This window comes from Dreissena polymorpha, chromosome 5 (genome assembly GCF_020536995.1).
Source record: "Dreissena polymorpha isolate Duluth1 chromosome 5, UMN_Dpol_1.0, whole genome shotgun sequence".
NCBI classification, from domain to species: domain Eukaryota; kingdom Metazoa; phylum Mollusca; class Bivalvia; order Myida; family Dreissenidae; genus Dreissena; species Dreissena polymorpha.
Window position 1 is genome coordinate 31,419,020 of NC_068359.1, and position 23,722 is coordinate 31,442,741.

At 32.5% G+C, this 23,722-nt stretch overlaps 1 protein-coding gene across 8 annotated transcripts in view; it reads right to left on the reverse strand.

Moving 5' to 3' along the window:
• Positions 1–1,223: 1,223 nt before the first annotated feature.
• The window catches only part of LOC127831901 (receptor-type tyrosine-protein phosphatase alpha-like), a 44,635-nt gene continuing 22,136 nt past the window's right edge, over positions 1,224–23,722 (reverse strand). For 2 of the 8 annotated variants that reach the window (XM_052356979.1, XM_052356980.1), the window contains 21 exons: positions 15,208–15,280; positions 13,655–15,055; positions 13,261–13,381; positions 13,031–13,122; positions 12,630–12,782; positions 12,160–12,323; positions 11,050–11,137; positions 10,599–10,663; positions 10,359–10,395; positions 10,120–10,223; positions 9,767–9,892; positions 9,402–9,550; positions 8,883–9,018; positions 8,454–8,579; positions 8,246–8,348; positions 7,463–7,539; positions 6,635–6,769; positions 6,229–6,360; positions 5,798–5,955; positions 5,325–5,460; positions 1,224–4,485 (listed from right to left, as the gene is read on the reverse strand). In XM_052356979.1, the coding sequence (XP_052212939.1) occupies positions 4,393–4,485; positions 5,325–5,460; positions 5,798–5,955; positions 6,229–6,360; positions 6,635–6,769; positions 7,463–7,539; positions 8,246–8,348; positions 8,454–8,579; positions 8,883–9,018; positions 9,402–9,550; positions 9,767–9,892; positions 10,120–10,223; positions 10,359–10,395; positions 10,599–10,663; positions 11,050–11,137; positions 12,160–12,323; positions 12,630–12,782; positions 13,031–13,122; positions 13,261–13,381; positions 13,655–14,468 (3,009 nt within the window). In that variant the 5' untranslated portion in view covers positions 14,469–15,055; positions 15,208–15,280 and the 3' untranslated portion in view covers positions 1,224–4,392. Of the gene's footprint in view, positions 4,486–5,324; positions 5,461–5,797; positions 5,956–6,228; positions 6,361–6,634; positions 6,770–7,462; positions 7,540–8,245; positions 8,349–8,453; positions 8,580–8,882; positions 9,019–9,401; positions 9,551–9,766; positions 9,893–10,119; positions 10,224–10,358; positions 10,396–10,598; positions 10,664–11,049; positions 11,138–12,159; positions 12,324–12,629; positions 12,783–13,030; positions 13,123–13,260; positions 13,382–13,654; positions 15,056–15,207; positions 15,281–20,053; positions 20,155–23,722 lie in introns of all 8 variants that reach the window. The other 6 variants (XM_052356982.1, XM_052356981.1, XM_052356984.1 and 3 more) reach the window with 4 other exon arrangements.

The window sequence follows — 23,722 nt, forward strand, 5'->3', positions numbered from 1 at the left end:
GCAACTAGTAACTTTCGTTATCGCTTCACAATTCGCTTTTTATGTGTTAAAATTATATATGAATTTGTATTGAACAATTTGCATGTGCCATACATGTAAACATAAACCATTATTGCTATCGGTTTCAGATTAACATCGGCAGCATAGACTCAGCCGACCTCGGCTTCCATAAAGAACCTATTGCTAAGCATCATGCTCATGGTATTAGGGGTACTTTAATTTTGTGTATTTTTTGCTTGTTTCGGCGCGTTGGTTGAATGCGTTATAATATGCACGGTTAGCTTTTCGGAATTAATTAATGACGTACATCGAGTGCCAGATATAATATACAGATTTTTAGTTCTTAAAGAGTATTGGCAGGCAAATAGTGTTTTCATCATCGTTTAATTAAGTTAGAGATCATCGGTTCGGGTCTTATCGCTTGAGCATGATTTTTTGGAGATCGGGCAGATATTTACAAATCATTCACTTTGTTTTTAGAGTTATAAATCATTTGTTGAAAATAACTGAATAGTAAATAGTTTACTAGGGCTGTGTTTAATCATGTTTGCACGATGGTATGAATTTGTGTGACATGTTGTTTTGATTTATTTTATATTTTCAATTTTGGTCAAAGTTCTGTGTTTATACTATTATTGTAAAACACGATGAGAATATTTTAACGGGATGATGTATATAGAACTTTACGTTTAAAACTGGATTAAAATAAAATTAATGGAAAAGATTAACATCAACTCTCAATAAAATTCGGGCGATGGGGGGGGGGGGGCGGGGGCATGTATAAACGTCTGCTGACTGTATTAAATGACGTTTGTCGAATATAACTTACTAAATGGCGTCGGTTTAGTTATTACCGCCAAGGATCTAGCCTCTGAGAATACCACGACATATTGGTTACAGTACATGCATGGATGCAAATGTCTTTAGTTTGTTCAACTACATTTCGTTACAAGATTACATGGTAAATTGGTGTTGGTCTTCGTATTAGTTGACAAAATGCGCGCCCATCATTGCTGTAAAATTAGTTTGACCTTATCAACATGACTATAATGAACCTCGCTTTATGTAAACATTATGCTGGCCAACATGTATTTAAGCAGACTACGTTGACTAATAAACAGAAGAAGGATCTGACCCAATGGGCATACACTTAATGATTATCTTCAGGAGCCCATGTGGAGTTCGGTCTGGGCGATTTCGTCCGAAGGAAGTTAAAAACATCATGGCGCAAAAGGGAGTATTCATTTTTATCAAATATAAAAATACAGTTGCATATCGAGTGAATATACAAGTAACTCTTTCGGGGAAATCAATTGTGTAAGCAATTCTTTAAGAGGTTCTTTAATTGCATGTTAATGAATGACATCACTAAAGGGTCATTACGCGCTAAAAGAAAAAGTACAAATGGGTTTCGCCAAGTACTCGTGAAAGGAAACGATACTATGATGTAGCTTGTAGATATTGGTTGATCTTAGGCGGAAAGCACAAGCTCATTCTAAGTTTTCAAAATTTATACCCAGGACAAAGAAAATAACATTTTATTTACCAATGAATGTAACTGGTATTATCACATTAACAGTTATATCTTTGTTTTAAGAAGGAGACTCATTAAGAAAACATTTTAACCAAATATAAAGCCATTTAAGATCTATCAAATGCTCAAATTGTAATGTAACATGCTACTATTTTATCTAAATTAACAGAGATATACTTAAAAGGTAACAATTTAACAATAACATTATTTCAGTAAAGATGACACATAAGGATAAAAAGTAATGATTACATTGATACACTTATTGTTTTTCCACATTCATTCGTGTATATAATAAAGTAAATAAAAAAGACAAAATCTCATGCTCACATGCGCACGATAGCATTGCATATCTATAGGAAATAAGAATCGACTTAATCACACAAAATTGAATAAATTTATTCAATTATAAAGAACAACTATTATTGTTTAAACATAATAAGGGATACGATAACTTTGGTATTTACGCTTAAATCATGAACAGATTTCCAGAACGTTAAAATGTATTCCACATTTCAACTGAAAAGTAAAAATATTTATTTGAACATGATAAATATTTTAATTGGTGGTGGACCTCGATAAATAAAAAGTAGTATTTCTAATTGCAAGATGACGTGTTTCCAGGCCGACATTTGTATTTGAAGTCTCGGTCAAAGCAAAGCAGTAAATTGCATTGAACTTAAATTCCATTAAATAAATATCAGGATGAGAACCTGTTACTGAAAGCATTGGTCATATAACTCTTAGTCTTAAGTATGCTGCCCTCGTCTACTTTCTTTTTACTTTTCTATTCAGAACTATTTTAGAGGCAGCGTCAAACGGCATTATCGTAATTGAAACATTCATCATCGAGTAATTAAGAAATGGTAAACCCCACTGAGGTCCCTATGGCATTATAGTGACCAGCCAGGCAGCCACAAAACGTATATGGACCGAAGCCGTAGGCTGAGGTCAATATACAGTTTGTGGCTGCCTGGCTGGTCACTATAATGCCATTGGGACCGAAGTAGAGTTTACTATTTCTTATATTACACCGAAGAGTTTCACCTTTACCATTGTACAGTGTTGTACGATTGTTTAAGGTTTAAGAGATAAACTGAAGAACTTCGAAGAAATAATGACGTCATTTCGTTAAAAAATGACGTCATTTTACAGTAAAACAGTACAAATTTATTGGTGTGTAACCCCGAACGGTCCATATACAAAAAATAGTGACCGGTCCATATACTCTTAGGTTTCTCTATCGCATTATACAGACTGAAACCGGTCATATAGATATAGAAGGACCAATATCTCTGAGGTGTAATATTACGATATAATTAACGTTGTATGTTTCGTTAAATAAAGGATTTATGGCAACGACTCAACACAAAATATACACGACTTTGATTATCTGTAGCCATATTCATCTGAATGATGCTGATCGGAAAACACTCAATCCGCTGCATCCCATTACATTTACCTTATCAAATGACTGCAAAATGTATATGCCTAACTTGATCAAAATATTTAGACATTTTAATAATCAACAAGCATTTCCCACACGTATTTCCACATACAGCATACTCATTACACTTTTTAAAAACTATATAAAACTATAGAACTGTACATATACAGTAACATTTGATACAGTTAATAAATCTATAGACATCACTCAGTTCCAATGGCAAGGCAATCATCCGTAATAATAAAAGCGATAACCACACATTGCAATAGTTTGTATTTAGACAAAAACGTAATTATTAATGTCCTATAGGTAAAACAAAAACAAGGTGATAACAAATACACTTAACAATTATTTTTAGAACGATAAAAAACAAAACGAAAATGTAAATAATGTTAGTACACTTTTTCCTTATAAGGTATTTGCAATTATATTTTCGACGCGAGTCGTATAATTTCTACACAATAATTTATTATTTACAATGAAACAACATAGCGATCTTGGGAAGTAGTCATCAATCCAAATTAGTCCAACAGTTTCGACGGTTTTTAAGGGAAACATGTATCATGTGTACGCCAGTATTAAATACACCCTATCTTAAAAATATCGAGATATAAACACTTGTGTTAAAGTCAAATATACTTCACAATAACCAGAAAGCTGTTCAATGCGTTATGTATCCATTGAATTGTGTCGCGTATCGTAACGCCATTGTTTGTGTTGCGATAAGTATGCATCATTGCATGCAATAGATTTCGCTTGTTGGTGGTAGATTTATGATAGACCAAAACGCAAACGTTTTTACCACTACAAGCAATGAAACATTGCATAAATTTTAACAAGGACTTTATGAATTAATACATATTATCATTACCTAGAAAAAGAGGCCCTATTTGATTGAAAAAATAATGTTAACATTAAACAAATCTCATTATAGATGTGCACACGGATTGCTCCAACTTTCCTTTCAGATAATATGGAAATCACATTTTTGTGTGTGTGCAAATGTATCAACAAATTAAGACATAAGCAAAGACAACTGATTTGCACTTGTTAAATCAGGTAAGCAATCTTAAGAGGTTTGCTGCGAAGTTTGAGATGTTAAAGCTCTGGTTGTAGGTAACAATGTCATTACCGTGACTCTGTAGTCAACGATCTAATGGATCTGCACCGAAGTTGTAGAAGTTATAAAATCTGTTAATGTAATTCAGAAACAGTAATTTTAGACATTAGATAGTCAACATTCGAAGATATAAGCTGAAACATCGAAGTAGATATCGATGTTGTTCATATAATCCAGGAGACAATGTTGACAGACAGTATGTAGCCAGTAATCAGAGACATCAACAGTCATGATGGTATACACTGTAAAGCTATGAATGCTGTCCGGGATACGGTCGTAGCTGCGATTCTGTTGTCAGCAATCGGAGAGATCAGCAGCAACATTGGCGTAGATGTTGACATTTTGCACATAGTCCAGCACACAGTCATGGCAGAACTGAAACTGCTCCTAAAAATTTGATAAGATTAGTCAATGCATGTTGACAATGGTATACACATAATGAATTTTTGTTTCATTTCAATAAATATGCGAAATATTTAAATATGTTTTTTGCCATGAATTATTATTTTCGTATTTTTGCCATTCTGGACAATATAATTCCCCTTTGGGCGCCCCGAAATGTTATTACATGTATGTTAAATGGAAGCTTTTCGTATGTTTTTATAAACATTGAATGCAGAGTTATCACCTTTGGTAACATCGGAGGGTCATAATGTGGAAACCAAAGATATCTAACAAAAATAGTTCCGTCCAAACGATGAAAATTTTCGATAATTTTCACTTTTATTTTTCACTGTTTGAAACCGTCAAATATCAGTATTAATTCACTCATATTTCTTTATAAACTATCGGAAAGCATATAATGAAAAGATTTTGTTAATGTTTTATTAGCATAAAACAAAACAAAATTAGAACGCAGTCTATTTAGAGACATGCTTAGCTCAATTGTATTGAAATTTGATTTATATGGCACATCAAGAGGAATTGTGTAATGGAAGGTATATTGTATTGCAGCCAGGAACAACTTTTTATTTTGAAACTTGAAATGTAATGGAAGGTATATTGTATTACAGCCAGGAATAACTTTTTATTTTGAAACTTGAAACGAACCATTTTTTGATACATACTTCTAAAGCAAACTTGGTTTAATCAATACATATATTAAAGTTGATACATACATGATACGATATTTATAACTGCTGTAGCAAGCATTTATATTTTACCTTTTTTTTTACTTTCTTTTTATTAAAGATAACTTAAAAACAACAAAAGTCGCCCAAACTGACAAGGTTTGGAATCGCGCCCTTTCTTCTGGTCTTCACCGTCCTAACAGCGTTAACTACGCTGACCTCATGCTCTAACGCCATCTTCTGAAGGAGATTTGCAACAACACAAAATAGGCCGCATTTACTTGCACCATCCCTGTAACATTCGTTTATTTTGTATAAAATTAATTTAAAAACGTTGTAACTACATGTAGGATAAGCCAGTGTCAAATAGAAACACCTAAATAACGATCATAAACAGACTTAAGGAATGTTTTCCCCTGTTCAAGTTTATTTGTTTTGTACTGTATTTTTGTCTTGCACTTAGCAAATATTTTTAAATATACAACCTTGAGTTATTTATCAAATGTTCTGCTGTTGATGCCACTATTGGTTTAATTTATGTTTCAACATAAGCGCTGTACAGGGAATATAAACCGCAATGGTACCAAGCGGTATCTTTAAAAGTGTCCACAACAAAATTATATAATTACCAACAATGTAAAACGACTGGTTTATCTGAGTTCGTGCTGGCTGTTACTGCGTCAACTTCGGCAATAAATCGCCTATAGTCAAACGGAGATTTTGGTACAGGTTCTTCCATGTCCCAGTTTGTAAACCCCAGATGCGTTAAAGACAGTTCCGCGTTTGTCTGTATGACGAACAAATAACGTCTTTATTGGTCAGGTGTTAAACGTAGAACATGGCCGGAGTATGTGAGCAAAACATACATATAAAAGCACAACCGATTTTTTATATATGGCATGTTGGGTTGAGATAATGGTAATGAAAGAAAAACTAATCGGCTAAAAAATATAATATTATAATAATATAACATCATTTAACAAAGGTATATAAACTTGTTTCGGCATTAAAGCGACATAAATGAATACATAAAATAAAATAAAAAGATCAAATTTACAACCTGATTCGCTCGATGTTCAATAGTCATTGTCCGTTTAATGCGGTAAGCATTTGCTTCGGGCCTCGAACAACGGACGTTGAAGACACCTATCTTTAAAACCTGATTGTCCGCGGGTAAATACTCGCCGATGTTCTAAAAGTGGCATGTATAAGGTGCGTACAAAGTACGAACCCACAATTATATAATAAATACGTGCTTAATTTTTAAATAAAAACATGTTTATTTTAAGCAATAAATGTGTCTCTTTGTAGCGTGATTTGCATCATTTAATATTACACGAATAATGTAATTGTGAAGCTAACATAATAAAAAGTTCGAATGTGATAACACAAAACCAATATATATATATATTAACACATTTCACAATATGATGTAATATAGCTCTGGTAACAGAAGCAAAACTAACCCCATTACGCATCGTTGATGGTTCAAAATCGACAATGCACGAACACTCCGTCTGGACAAGCATCGTGATGAAATCAATGACCGTATTCGGGAGAGGGGTTTGTGCAATGACGTACTTATTCTTCGTTTTAAAACTCTAAACAGATAGCAAAAAAAACACGATTCGACAGCGTTTCGGATAATAGCTTATAAAACATTAAATATTTACTAGCATCGGCTCGAGTTTCAACATGCAAATAAGATTATTGTAATATCCGTTTCAATGTACTTAAAAGGTTGAAACATTTCAATAAACAGTACAGCTGAAGAAATTATAATAAAATAAAATATAATGCGTTCCAACAAAACATGCAAATAATAACATACGGATAAGTAAACATTAACAGTCTATATATCTATATATTACAAAGCTCACTCTGCGTCCTCATGAGTAAATATGATGTACTTTGATCAAAGAACAGTTGCTTAAACAACTGGTACTCACATGGCCTAATGTGTGTCACAATAACATTTGGTGAATAAGTATATAACTAAATGTCACAATGTCACTAGATTTCTGACTTTTGATGCATGAAAACAATGATATCGGTTTTTGATATTATTTAAAATCCACTTATTTAAATTCGCTAAATTTATGTGTTCATCGTTGAACTAATTAGTATTTTTCCATTTGTCATATTTCTCGAACATAATAGTTTACTTTGATTTTATAACACCCTGTATATTTTATCGTGACAGGAATTCAATTTTTTTTATTTTTTCTAAAGCAAAATCGATTGTTGTAGTTTTTAAATTAAAATGTAGATGTATGAATGCATCGTTCACTTACACTCACGAAAACTGCATTAATATAGTCTGAGGACCCTGGTCTGCGGTTAAGGTGAAGCCGGAGGCGATATTCATCTCCTGTATATATTCTAAATACTTGGAATCATCAAACTATACAATAAAATCCGATAAGGAAGTAAATGTATACGGTAATCAGATATTATTATCTGACAAAACATAAAATTCAAGAAACATGATAGGGTTAAACATTCTTTATAACATCCGCCTATCTTTTATTTAAGGCTGGTGACTCAATTCCTATACATAAAGGTATATCGTATTCAAAACAAATTGAACATACAACTGGGTTCAAAGCGTAAAAAAAGAAAAAAAAAACAAAAAAACGTAAGAATAAAACCAACGCAATTAACAAATATTATAGGATATAACTTGAATGCTATTGTTTTTAAAATTGAAATAATTTCACGGTGCTCTTTTGCATAAAGCCAATGCGAATGTAACTATATTTACAAATAGTAAAGGAACTGGCTACGATTAGAAGTGCGATGAACTTTTTTACATGACACCAATCATCAAGTTTACAAAAGTACATAGTTAAGACCAAGGTATAATTAAACTAACCGTTTCGAAAATGTCAAAAGATGTACACATTAGCAAAGCAAGGCACGTAGAATTCAAAGACCTTAATTGGTTACCAAATATTGCATGTTGCCGATTTAATCTTATATACTACGCGAGTTAAGAGTAAAATGTAATTTTCGTATAGTAACAAAAAGTCCTATCGCATTTCACCTATAAACGTGTACATTTTAAAGGGAATTACCTGGAATATCAGCCCCATCTCCGTTTTTGTCAGCGCATTTGGTGTTCTTTTCCACGGCTTCAGATTCATCCAATGATCCGTATGTTTTTATATCTTGCACATGCTAAAAACAATATTTGTGCCTTTTAAATTTTTATTGATAAATGAAGTAAACGATTATCATAATAGTTTACGGGTAGTCAAATCAAATATTTAAATAATATATTACTTGAAACATGTTGAAAATTTTATCCTTTGACGTTGTATCCATATGCGCTTGGAATTTCGTACCGGCCACGGGATGGACGTCATTTGTCAGAGCATAAACTGCGTGGTGAAGATACTTATACTGGCCCTGTAATAGCAGATGTTGACGTTTATATGTAAATGTGTGCATGCACTGCTATAGAAATATGAATTAAAAGTATTAACATACATATGTATTTTAGTTATGTTATACAATTAGTTTTATGCGTCAAATAATAATAGGTAAAACTAATCAATCTTTGGTATGCCGACTTACAAGCAACCATGTTCGTCCAAAGAAAACCACTTTCACAGTCCAGTCTTACACATATATGCATTTGGAAGTGTTAAATGAATAAATGCATGCTGCGTAAATAGCGTTGTCACCTTACGTCATGCACAATATACTTACAGCAGTCTGAACCATATTCGGCCTGTTTTGTCGCATGTTTTGTACACAGCCGGGTATATCTATTGCCCCTTCTGCTTCGCCTTCCTTCGTGAGAATGTCTATAGCAATGTAGGTTCCTGTTCTTCCCACGCCTGCACTGTTCTCGTCATAGAAGAAAACATAGTTATCAATATGAACAACGTCATTGGTTTATATGTGTCTCGAACATGAAACATGTGCAACTGAAAAAAATATGAAACAATGATAATGTAATATAACAATGTTATACTTATCGGTATTAAATGATCAATTTAACACACAAACACACACACACACACGCACACATATAAGTTTCTATGACTGACAGAGTGCTTTTGTGATTTATTGATTATTTGTTTTACTTCGTCGTTTTTCAGCGTGATACTTACTGGTCTACTTACACTTAAGTTAACAGAATGCCACAATCAGCAACACTCCTTCGTACACCCGCTTTCCCGTCTCGCTTACATCCATTACACTCATTTTCATCTGCTTAAATACCTGCAGTGCATGATGATTGGACCCCCAAGTGTTGCTTGGGCACGCATGACGTATTGCCTGAACTCAATGATCGACGTAACGTCTTCCGGAACATCCTTGTCTGGCCACGCTGTGAAATGCAACTGCGTCAAAGTCCGCGTTCGTCGGTCCTGAATATCATGGTCATGTAAACAAACACGTAATTATTATTGATAAACAAATATATTGATTGCAAATCTCAAATTAATTGACTGTTTCAATGCCGAAAATGCATTATTTTTCATTAAATTTAAGTTATATACACAGCTTAAATGAAAACTGTAGATGAAATGTTTTCGTTCTCCGTTATGCTGTTTGTTTACATTGTTATTAAAACAAACTTGTACCTTTACAAGAGTGAACGACCGTCGTGTGAATTCGGCATACTCGTCTTCACTTTGACATGCGACCCGGATACCACCGTACATTTGACTGTTACCAAAATCGGGCCAGTACTGCTCACATTTGTCTTTCTAACGTTTTTAATTTTCACAAACAAATAAAATATATATATACTTGTATGTGTTATTATACATATAAATACAAATTAACACTCTAAGGAATAAACTTGCAAAAAGAACCTTAAAACGTGGATATTAATCGCAATAAATGCTGGTGTTATATTTTATCAGAACACACATCAAAGAAACTGCATTTTTAAATGTTCTTATTATGCATGATATACTACAACTTTACTCACCCCTTCCTCTACCAGATTTGTAAGCATGACAATTTTCTCCACGTCCTGCTGCCATACCATTTTCCAGAATGCTCCAAAATCGCCAAGTTGTTTAGACATTGGCCCTTAAACAGTATCGTCAACGTATGAAGTCGTGTACAGGAATGCTTTAATTCGATACACGCCATCGTGCTTAATACCGATTTATTGTTATGTATTCTCTTAAATCTTAATTTCGGAATCAACGACAAATACTTTACCCAATGTTGCGATGTATTCGTTTCGCCTTTTGTAACCCTGAACCATAAATGAAAAAAGCATTATGAACAATGACCATTTCATTGAAGTAACTCTTGTTATGCATAAGTGATTTATGAATACAAGCTGCTAATTTGCAAGCTGATAGCATTTTGTAATAATAAAAAATGAAGTCAAGATATTTAAAAACACAATTTTAACGAAATAAAACTTTCATCTTGAAAGATTAAAAAAAAACTTACGTCAATGAAACTTGCGTTTATGTAGTCCGTATGATCACCAAGAACCTTCACCCTGTGGTCGTCATCTTTATTTATAAAAAAATCTCATTTCAAAAATATGATTCAAAATTCAAATGTAAATGTAGAGTTTTATTGACGATCTTGAATGTACATGTGTATGCGTTCAAAAGTGAATACCTTAACACAATTTCATCACACATACACAATTGCCTGTTTCATGATCATGCCTCTTAGCAGAAATGCAAAAAGAATGATTGACATTAATTCGACTGCATCAGCATGTGTAAAGTCTTATTAGTGGCAAGTATAATTGAAATCATGCGGTCACGAAGTACATTTGTACATGGCCATACACATGCAAGACCGACAGACGCATGCATTCAATGGTTAATGTAAAGCATTGAGGCGAGCCCTTACGACTTTTAAATATATCATATATTGTTCTACGTACATGGATATATTCCTTTATATCTATTTTTGGTGATGTTCACCGTCATCTGCGACACCTTGTAGTCTTTCAGAAGACCGTATGGAAGTTTCTGGAACGTTTCACGAAATATGGCAATTATAACAAAGAACTCAAACATGTACTCCAAAAAACTTCATACAGTGACAACTCTACCGTCATCTTCCGAAAACAACTGTGTTTACGTAATTAATATTGCCAATACATCCCATGAATAATTAAGTCTCAATAAACTTTACGATTCTAATACTTTTACATTGACTTTAAATAACGACTTTCAAATATAAGTTAGAGATACAGATCGAATACCTTGACACACTCAGGACTAGTGTGTGACGACTGCCAAAAACCTTTATAAATTACAAAGATCATTCATGGATAGGCGCTTGCACGAAAACCAGTTAAACAGGCAATCTATAGCTTTCACATGACAAATATGTGTAGAATTTTATTTTGGAAATACTTTATAAATGATATAGTTGCAGTCTGGAGTTTGGGCATGCTTTATTGTACTTTATTTTTCCCTTGACCCCTGGGTTAGATCTTGTTCTTTCATCAACGAACATAGGTTTTACACATGTAATTATCGTCACTACGTGGTTAATGCACAATGATGAACTTACGGTTCAAACAATCACGCACGGTCGGGAGGATTCAAGGACGCCCGCCCTTACACTGAACAGTAAGTGTGGCAAAAATATCTTGATGCCATACTAAAAGTCTGCTTAGTTTTTAAGCGGGCACTTTCCAAAAACGCAACATTATATAAATACCAAGAAACAACAAGACACCGCATAGAATTAGAAACAATGCTTTAACAATGGTGTACGGTGGATATATTTATAACAGACGAAGCATAATCAAAACTGACTTCTATTGTCAAGGGTTATTTCATATACGCTTTTATGCCTTTCAGTTTGACAAGTTACATATTGCACACTCATAGTAAAAACAACATGTAAAAAAGCAAACACACGCTGACGTCAATTAAAAATGCCTTCACTTCACGGATTGTTTAAATCTAAGAATAAAACATTTTTAACACGGGACTGAATACCAATACTGCTAGCATATTCACGCGCATTTTCTCAGTACCTTGAACTCGGCTTCGTAATAGTCCATAGTCTTGGACGACACCAATTTGATCAACTCTGTAATTGGCATTTTCAGATTTTTCATTTTATCGTCATTGTTGTAGTACACCCCTCCGTTCTCTTCAAATCTGATCGCATTTTGGCGGGCAATATTGTCCCATTCATCTAGGAATACAATATAATTACAAGTGTTTAACATTTGTTGTGTGTTGCACTTTTTATTTTAGGTCAGTTAATTAAATGTTGTTAAATAGTTAAACACTAAAAACAATTATTTATAATTTATGGAGTTGAGCTCATGATGATTCACGGAAACCAAAAACTAAAAGAACACTTCACTAAGGAATGTATGAGCCAGCACAAATATTACAACGCATGTGAGTTGATTGTATGTATGAACTGTTTTATTAAAAAACACGAACAATGTCATAACGTTTACACAAACAAAACAAGTTCGCATATTGCACATACCAATCTCCAAAGTTTCTTCATCGGCTTTGGAACTCCAATCTATTGGCATACGTGGTTGCATATTGCTGTTACAATTGGCAGGATTGCGCACCATAATGGGTGCGGTATGAATTTTTATGGATGATGTGTTTTCATAAACCGAACCTGTACGTCCTTTCAGACAAGAATAAGCATAACTATATAATTAAAATATAGTGAATTAATGCGTGTGTTATTAAGCAATATGCTCAATAGTTAATTGTAAAAACACAATTTCAATATTAAATTGAAAAACCACAATGGCTAAATCTACTGAAATACACTTCATTTCTTACACAGTGGACTGTTCTTAATTCGCGATGAAAACCGTTTTCACGTTCTGACATTTAAAATGATCTGTCACATTCCTAAATACTGCTTACCACTTCGAACAACAGAGGCATATACCGGTGCAGATGGACTTTCTACATAGGTTTGTGTTTCTTGAACGCCGTCATGTTTTTGTTGTCGACGCCTATTAACAAAATAACCAGTTTTTTGTCACATGTTGGGACGTTGCATGGTAACATTGCGTATAGAGAACATGAAATTAAAACAAACATTCTATTTAGAGAGAAAGTATTCATAATATCTCGACTTTAAGCATACAAACCTTCTTCGAAGATAAATAAATACAGCTATGGCTGTCACAACAACGACTATTACAGCAGCAGCCACGCCTCCTCCAATTGCAACTGTTGGAACGGTACCTTCACTACTTTCTTGCTTCAGAGCTATAATAAAAAATATTTTAATGACGTTTTAACAAAAAAAAAACAATAATAAATTTGCTAAGGTGTTTAAGTTAAGGTTCTATTAAAATAATACAGTTTGGGCCACATACGCATCAAATCACGACGCATATTTAAGTCTTGCGGTACATGATGTTGGGTTCGAAATAACAAGTATGTTGTACTTAAACTCATGAGACGACATAAATACATAAGCGCTTAATTAAGCAATAAATACAATTACGCTAAACAAAGAAACAATGTTGCATTCTTTACCTTCCATGCAATCGACTCCTGTAAATTCACCACTGCAGCCATACAGACAGTTTCCTGTTTCGTTGGAGCATCGGGTGTCAAAATCTTTTCGAGCACAATTTGTAGGACATGCCTTTTCACAAAACGGTCCAAAAAAGTCAGAGATGCATCCATGTGTACATGTTCCATTCATATGGCATGATGCATTAACGCACTTATCACTACACGTCATGGAGCATTCGTTTCCGAAGAGGCCTGTAGAAGAGCAAACCAAGCACTTTCCGCTTATCCGCTCACAAATTGAGCAATTGTGTGTGCACTTCGACTCGCATGTTAAATTCCAAAACCCGTTTTGACATCCCTGTGTGCAATGCCCAGTAGAAGTATTACATTTACCCAAAATGCACGATTTGGAACACGGACTACAAGGTCCATCTAATTGTGGATTATTCCAAAATCCGTCAAGACACCCATATTCGCATTCCCCAGTGGAATTAATACATTTAGTGTTTATACAATTGTTAGAACATGTCTTACAAAGCCCGCCTAAATTAGGATAATATCCATCGATGCAATGCACGCATTTTAAGTCAGTGCTATTTAATCCATTGCATTCTCCACACTGCGGATCGTTGTCGGTACATCTAAACTGGCAACCCGTACCATAGTACCCTAATTTGCAGCCGTGTGTACAATGTGCAGGCGATGAGCATGATGAATATTTACAGGTGTTGCTACAGGGGCAACACGATTTGTCCTCTAGATAGTAAGACGCATTTTTGCAAGTGTTACATACAGAAGATTGGCATATGCTATTTACACACGTGCATGCCATATTTGGTCTCGAAAACCCCTCACTACATGTTGAGCAAGTCTCTGTGTTTTCACAAGTTTTACAGTTGTCTGGACAACGGATTTGACATGTTTGTCCACTAAAACCGGTTTCACAAGATCCACACGAATGAGACGAATCGCATGTTGTACAATGTTCTGGGCATTGGTATTCACATTTTGTTCCATAAAAACGTTCTTTGCAAATTTGACAATCATCAAACCATGTGCATTTTTTGCAATTCGGTGAGCATGCATTCTCACATTTTCGCCCGTAAAATTCGTCTTTGCATCTTTGACATGTGATGACACCATTTGAAATCAAAAGTGCATTCTAGGCAGTTATTAGGACATTGTATCCTCGCACGACCATCCATATCGGTCCGGTAGACAGCAGTTGTCACCATAATACCCGAATTTACATCCAAATGTACATTTGGCATTATCTCGGTCGCATTGTCTGTTGTAACATCCTTCTGAACAGGTGTCGTTGCAGAACTTCTAGCGGTAACCGTCTATGCACGGGGAGCACGTCACCGTTTGTAGAACATGCTTGTGCACATCCTATGCTACACGTCGTTTGATATGAATCTGAAAATATTCAAATAAAGAAGGAACGCAAGATAGTCAGTTAACCTTAAATTGTATTGTTTGTAACTATTATATACTAATGCATGTTTTTTTAAATGCACGCAAAAACCAGTCTATATGCATATCGTATATCAACTAACATAAAGCATTACCTTGTATGAAGATTGTTATCCAAACGTACATAAACAATGTGTTCTTCATATTCTATGTATTGAATGTACTATGCTGAAAAAACAAAAATTACCTATTTCAATTTTAATAATAATGACAATTTATAACTTGCATCGAAGTTAATGTAACCGAAGATTATATGGAAATGCTTTAGTATTTTAATATGGGAAATACATGGATAATAATTATCAAAATGATTGTACTCGTCTGTAATTGTTTTTTTATACAGTTGCGTTAATAAATTGTTAAATATTCGACATAAAATTCATTTTTATTTATATTCAATTTAATGTCTACTCTCTTAACTGGATCATACGTCTATAAACGTGTATAGCGTATTTAAAATACCCCAGAGAACAACAATTGTGAATAGAATATGTTTCAAACACCAAGCCATACAAAGATTATAGGTACGGTCTAATCAAATGGTCATAACGATCGAGAACTAAAATCTATATAAAAAAACACGTTGTATTGGCAGAGATATTAATTTAAAATCCTAGTGCATTGTTAATGCATGTTATTGCACTTTAACATGGCTTGCCGTACGTATTGTCATTTGATACGATTAGTAAATATCATTCAACGATATGGTAAAGCACATCACTCTTTAATTTACTGACACAAGGTTTACTAATTGCGTTCAAAATTTATGGAAACGCACGCACAACAATTAATTATAATTATTGTGTTATTGAAATAATGGAGCTATTGTTTTATGCAGCTTAGGTTTTGGTTGTTGACCATTACACTTGCACTAGTGCAATTATTCAGCTACAAGTCGTATACACCAGCTACTCTGTAAAGGCGCTACAACAATTGTTCTATTATAACGTGGTAAACAAGATCAGATGTGTTCTACCATGTATTCGAAATGCACTACTCCAAATATGTTAAGTTAGCGAAAACTAATATTTACACTTACATAAATCATACCGCAGTTTTATTGAATGCTGATTTTAACAGCAATTTACTGTGTATATAACATGTATTCTTGCATCTCTTCATATACACAAACTTGCTAAAAATGAAATAACTTTTACATTATTAAGTATTCACCTGTCTTAAATTCAAATAATGGCTGCTTGATGAATATGTATGTCCAGTTATTGAAATAACTGCCGGCATTGTGACAAAGCATAATTCCCTCCATTAAAAATATGAAATACGGTACTATTCATTCCCGACTTTACAATATTGTTAGGTTGTTTTAGTTAAATATTTCAAAATGTTATCAACGGGAGCATAACTCAAAGTATCTGGTCGTAACAAGATTTTTTTTATAGTATTTTACCATAAACAAATCGGTATTTATACGCAGTAACTTCGTGTTAAAGTTCCGCAAAAACAGGAAGATAATTAAGTGTATATTTCCGTTGTGGTGCTTGATCAAATTACTGTGTTAACAACAGAAGCAATACAACGGCCAAATATAAAACATCTTCAAAGTTTTGGGGCGTTAGTATACATCATTCAACGAAGAAAATCAAAGTTATAGGAGCTTGAATTAAATATTGTGTAAATGTAAATTCTACTGCTATCAGAAGGAAAGCCGTCCTTAAAAGCGTACCTCTTCATTATTTAGATGCATTCAACCAATTGCGGAAAAATACAGTGCAATACAATACACACTTTCTTAGCACGTGTGTGTATATTCCACATTTTAACTAAGTCTCTAAAGCCCCAATCTTTGTAAGTGAACAATACCATTCATGTTTTGAAAGTGTAGTAAGTCCCCATGTATTTCCTTATCACAACAAATATCAAGGTGTGCCTGCTATTAGATCAGTAAATTGAAAGTATATTCATGTTTGGTGTCAACGATGGTAGCATGCTCCTAGTGCGAACTGCACCGGTATTGATCCGGCACTTGTGCTAGACCAGGTACCAATCGACTCTGTTTGAGCTTGTATTGTTTATAACTGACTATTTAATAACAATCCATTGGTTTCGCTGATAAAGTGATACCTCGGTGCTAAATCTATGAACGCAAAAGAGAGAACCTCTGTTATTGTTATTTGAAATCATACACTTAAGTTTATAGAATGCATACAGGCAAGTAACCTTGGATGTAGGTATTATCTTATTATACAGTGTTTAAACAAGCATTTGACTATTTTAATGATGGAAATTACAATTTGAAGTCAGTGAAATTTTACATGATTGTACACAAAAATGTTTTGGTAACACATTCGTTCAAAACAATATCGTCGTGTACATTATTGAACTGTTCTGTCAAAGATAGGTAAAATACTTAATTATTTCCATGCTAACCATTTGTAAATTCCTACGGTGTTTTTCTTCAGTTAAAAGTATCCGCTTAAAGAGCTTGAGTTTTAAATTGCATGCTTATTTAATTCGAAAATATTCCTTGGGAAAATACAGTGTATAGACCACGCCGACTGGCATATACAATGCGAACATAAGTTATATTAGAATTTTGATAGCATATTTAAATACGCGTCCGACATTTGGTATATATATATACATATATATATATATATATATATATATATATATATATATATATATATATATATATATATATATATATATATATATATATATATATATATATACATGTGTCTTTCAATTGCATCAACTTATAGATATAACGAACGGGACATACAAGCAAAATATATTATAACCATAACATAATTAACAAAACTGCACACGCACATCAACTTGACACATGATAACACGCAATTCGAACTGGGTTAGTTTTGTCTAAAAGCTATCGCTTAAACATGTCGTTAACACGACTGTAATTTTCGGGTGCATTTGTAGGTCGTTTGCCTTTTGAAAGTGTAAAATCAAAAACATGTATCGGAGAAAATACTTGTTTAAAGAGCAGACAAATAATAACTTTGTGAATGTCCAGTAAAGTTGTTAATCAATTTTCCTATTGTCTGATTGCTTCGAGATCTAATTAACAAACAAGGTTTCTTTCAAGAAAAGTAAGTCGTCTTTTTCATTCAACGATTTAATATGCTCGAACATTGTTTAAGCATAGGGTATCTTTTGTCGAATAGTAGCGAATTATTGAAAACTAAATGACGGATGCAGACATAGTTTCTAAACGTGTTATTTCTACCCTCCCAACAAAAACTATGTTTTGACTGTATATTGCTTATCTAATACCTGTGTTTATGTTTTTAAATGTTTAATTGATACATTTAAACAATGTATTCAATTTATAATAAGTACTTGATACATGCACGCATGGAAAACGGAATACTTAATGTATGTTGTCCAATTATCGTTTATATTTTGAGAAGAAAAATGTAAATAAGCCTATGTAACATTGTATAATTTGTATTTAACAATCGTTAACATGTTTTCTCAAACGTCTCAGAGCAGTTAATCCTCCTTTTAGTATATAACCTTAAGACAATGTTTTTGTTTTTATAATTCTTATTTATTTGTAGAATTCATTCAGAAAATACGTCTTTATGACCTAGCTTTTTAAATAGAAAGTCAAACAGGAGATCAATAGACATTTTTATCTTAAAAAGAATGCAACTAGGAGAATTAGAGACTAGAATAGAACAGTAACTAGTGTTAATGCAATATCATTGAGCATATGTTTTTTCTGTTAGTTCACTACAGAGATTTCATTTAATATTTATGTTAAAATTGTAAGTAATTACAAACAGCACAGAGGTCGTTACTTCATATAAATGCGTTGTATATTCACTTAACATTTAATATACTAAGAAAAATTTACATTCGCTCTGCGTTTAATTGTGCCTACATGCAATTAATGTAGACCGTTATATCAATAAACTGTCGATACATTTAAATTGCTGGAAATCTTAAAATCCATATGGACTCAAATGTCCATTTTATTCGCTAGTTGTAACACATCCTTAAGATACTAACAAGATTTGGTTCTGTACTTTACTTGAGCTACGTCTTGTAGGGTGAAGCAAGCATCAGGCAATTCGAAAGTTGGTATACATCAAATTCGTTGCATGACACAATTGTTGTGCTCTAATCACTTGAAAATTCTAATTCTTCGTGTAATTTTAATTGCATAAGCAATTGATAATTTTCTGAAGTAAAACCAAATATGTCTAATGTTGACAAATTTATATTCTAACTGATTTTGTTTGTTTTTGAAGTATTTTTGATTGGAGCGTTTTTGTATAAGCATTCAGACGATTTGAATTTGCATAATATATTCCTGCTGATTGTTCATGAAATAATTAGGAGAAGTTATTAAGAATGTATCGTGTAATAATTTATAAAGACTATATAAACTGCAGTTATTGTGAAAATAATATGCTTTTAAACGTCAAGACACGATATACAAAATTAACGACCGCATCACAGGTTTATATTATTGTTCACTGATTATGTTAATACATTTACATGTCTTAATATGTCAATAATGCACATTATATTTAACCCACAAACAAGTTCCAGGGCTGATGTTGACGTCACACAAATATGGATTCATTGTGTAATATAATAGAATATGTTTCTGATGTGTAAATTATTATACCTTGTGTTATATACTTTCTTATTTATTCATTATAATTGCATGATTGATACAAAGAGGTATTTAAATACGATGGTATCTTAAATATAATCATGGATTCGGTCCTCCTTAGGATGTATTTTACTTCATTATGTATACTTAATATGAAATAACGGGATTAATTTAATGTGTTTTTAAATCGATTTCAGTATCTACGTTTATTGAGATAATGATTACTCCAAGGGTTATGTAATAAGCGGTGGTGAATATAAGTGAACCAATTATTCACACGTGAATTCAATACATACATATTTTTATAAAAATATAGTGCAATATATACTTACGTCAAACAAATAATTTCTAATCCGTTTGTTGTACGTACTGCGCGGTTATCGGCAAACTAAAACGTTGAACTACCACTAGAAGATCTGCATGGTGTGTGTATCTATTAACATGTAAACACAAGTTGAAGTTAAGGAAATTTTAACTTATCAATGCGCTTTACAGTAATCGTTTGAAAGCTGAGAAAAAGGTCTTTGTTAATTAAATTTAGTTTAAGTAGAACATGTTAAATTATGAAATTGACCATAATAGCGCTGAAAAAGCTACGCTTACATGTTTTGAAAATTACAACAGTGACACATATATTTTACAATGCAAAACTACCAGATGCTTTTTAAACACAAGCTTATGAAAAGTAGTATATAAATATGATATTATTGGTATTATGGTTATATTATTAAACGATGCTTAATTTACTACTGTAACAATTTATTAATACGATTACTGGGGTCGCAAACCATAGCCATACGTTGCATTTGTCTCACCATCTGCGACATGGCAACGTCAACGTTAAAGCCTTTTTAAAGTAATTATCTTATAAAAAGTAAAATAGTACAATGAATTATACCAAAACCTGTCCATAGAGACATAGTTGTTTTTTCCAAAACTTTTCCATATTATTTCACTGGATATCAAACATCCGCAAGTTCAACATATTGGACAATAAATAAAAAGTTGTAAATATCACAATTAGATAACACTAATGATAATTAAAACAGTATGTCATCATGTTCTTTGAAGCATGTGAAGTGTCTTTAACATTTAGGAAATATTTTGCTTTTCTAAATGGCAAACATTGACAAAAACACATACAAACGTGTCTTGTACAACATATTAAAGCTGAACATGTCGTATTTATCATTTGATAATGGAAAATCAAAGTACTGTAATACGAATTTTCTTAAAAGTATATACATTGTTTTGTTCATATTATATTGATTAACAAATTTATATCTTATTCTTACGATCATATTACTCTTATTATATTAAAGTGGGTGTATTAAAAATCATAATAAATCTACAAGTATATATATTAGTTGATTTAAATGCGTTAATTTCATAAGAATGAATAGTGGTTCATTCCAGGAAACGCAAGAAGCTTCATTTGCATTATACTCACGTGTCAGTTATCATATAATTAATTCCCGAACAACGTTCAGGGAATAAATGTGGGAGAACTGTACTTTCGATCGCATGCTCTTGTCAGCTTTAAGTGTGAGTATAGCAACCGAATTTATCCAGTGAACTTAAAGTTGGTATGCACGATTTTGTCAAATATTTATGAATGCATATAAAATGTGTAAAAAACTTATTATACATATATTTCAATATAAATTTAAATAAAAATTAAGAAGAACATGTGTCGAAAAATGCGAAATAAACCTTATATTTAATTCTGAAATCGAAAATGTCAGTACAGTCGAATTCGTCAGCCTGTATATCATGCATGTACGATGTGAATCTAAATTCAGCTTTACGGATCATTTTAATTTCCTGAAACGATATCTATTCATACGATACACGAACACTTACTCCGATCCTAATAAAAAGACGAATAATTCGGTTATTGTAGGAAAATATGTACGAAATCTCTTCGTCACAATCGGCTCGGGGCGCTTATTTGTCTTTGCTGCATTTTATGAAATTCGTCTTCAATGTATAATTTTTCTTGCCTTAGTTGTGTTATTGTTACATATTTTTTAATCAATATATTACAATTTAACACATATAAAAATCGTGCATACCCAATTTAAGTCGCTTATAATTATGATAAGACTATGATACATTCTTGTAGGTGATACCGACAAACACTTCAGTCGCTTCACACTCAAAACAATATTAGCGATTTGTGATGTCAAGCCTCTCAAATGTTTTTCTTCGACCAAATATTTAAAATAAAAGTATAACATTTTTTTTAACCCAATTCCAAAACTGTGTTGTGTTTGTTTTTTTGCAAGTTTACAATGTTTTAAATGAATCAATCTTAAATATACACGCATTTTTAATAAAGTTAACGTTTAAATAAAAAACATATTTAACCTCTTACAAACAGGTACCATATACCCCGTGTACATGTCCGAACGGAAAACTTTTGTTCACTGGAGCATTAATCGAAAGAAAACTTTGATGTTTAATGATTTGGCATAATTCATGACGGCATGATATTGCAGGCATACGTTTTTTTGGTAATTTGATTTATTACATTAAATCACATTATTAAGACTATATTGCGGATGACCACGTTTTAGAGTTACTTGTTCACGTTTATTAATAAAGTTTGTCTATAAATGCCTTACATTGATTTTAAAAAACGGAACTGCATAGCAATTTTTATTAACATAACTAAAAAATAAACAATAAGCATATAAACACAATTAACCAATCATATATCGTTTATTGCCGCAATATTTTCCGAAATTTTAAAGTGTCGGAATAACGGGATAAGCAAATCAATCGAATCGTATTGCGAATTTATAAATGTTAAGTTGTATATATGAGTTCAAATATGATGGAATGAAGTAGTGGTCGATTAAACTTTACAATACAGTCGTTTATAAATTCGTTTTAATACTGATTTAATAATATATGCTATAAGAGGTTTATAAGCAGAACATTATATATTGTTTGATAATAATTAGTCACGTTTTACAAGCAGGGTCTTTATCAAAATTATAATGTTTGATTTCAATTATATTAAATTGTATGGACATCGATCGTAGCGATAATTAATATCTTCTTTTATTAACGAAGGCAATCTTCAGCTGAACAAGCAGGAGCAAAATTGTATTACAGCAACATAATACAGTTAAAAACACAAAGCAACTCACACTCTCTGTAACTAAATAGTTATAAGTATACACTATTATATACGAACAGTTAAATCATAATATGATTTAATTTACTTTAAACATCTTTGTCTATATTAGAGTTTGATAATAAACAATGTTCTTAACTTGTATTGATAAACATCTCTACGACTGACGTTAAGTCGGTGATATACTGTTCTTTGCGTATATTACTTAATTTTCAAGAATTACAATGAAATGTTTAAAAAGATAACCCGTGTACATCGTGATTATAAAAATTATTTTCATATTTATTTATTTTCTAATAATATAATTGTGTGTTGCTTACTTATGTATACAATTTAATACAGTATGAATTTGATATTACATTCCCTATGCACTGTTTTTTGCACGATGAAAGGCATAGAGGAATTATCAATAAATACATGTACATGTATGATCAAACGCCAAACGTTAATGCTTAGATATGCATGGTACCACATCACGATATCACTATATGGTGTGTGATTATACAATTTAGACACAGTTTTCATACCAAAAATTTAAACGTATTACGTATCTAACTTTGATACTCTTAATAGAGATACTTTTAATAAAATGCATGCGTGTTTTCCTGTTTTTTTTTTTTAAATAAACGAACGTTTATAACAAATGCTATCGATTTACGGTAGCATTTGAAAAAATGGTAATTGCTTTGGTTCAACTAAGGTTATGGTCCCCTTCATTATTTATATTGACTATGAAATAACGCGTTCAGGGATGTATGTTAAACCAGATCAAATTCAGTAGCTACTAAGCTAAGGTCACGCAAATGTACATGGGAATTGAAAACACACGTGTAATACTCGATTAAACTATATTGAA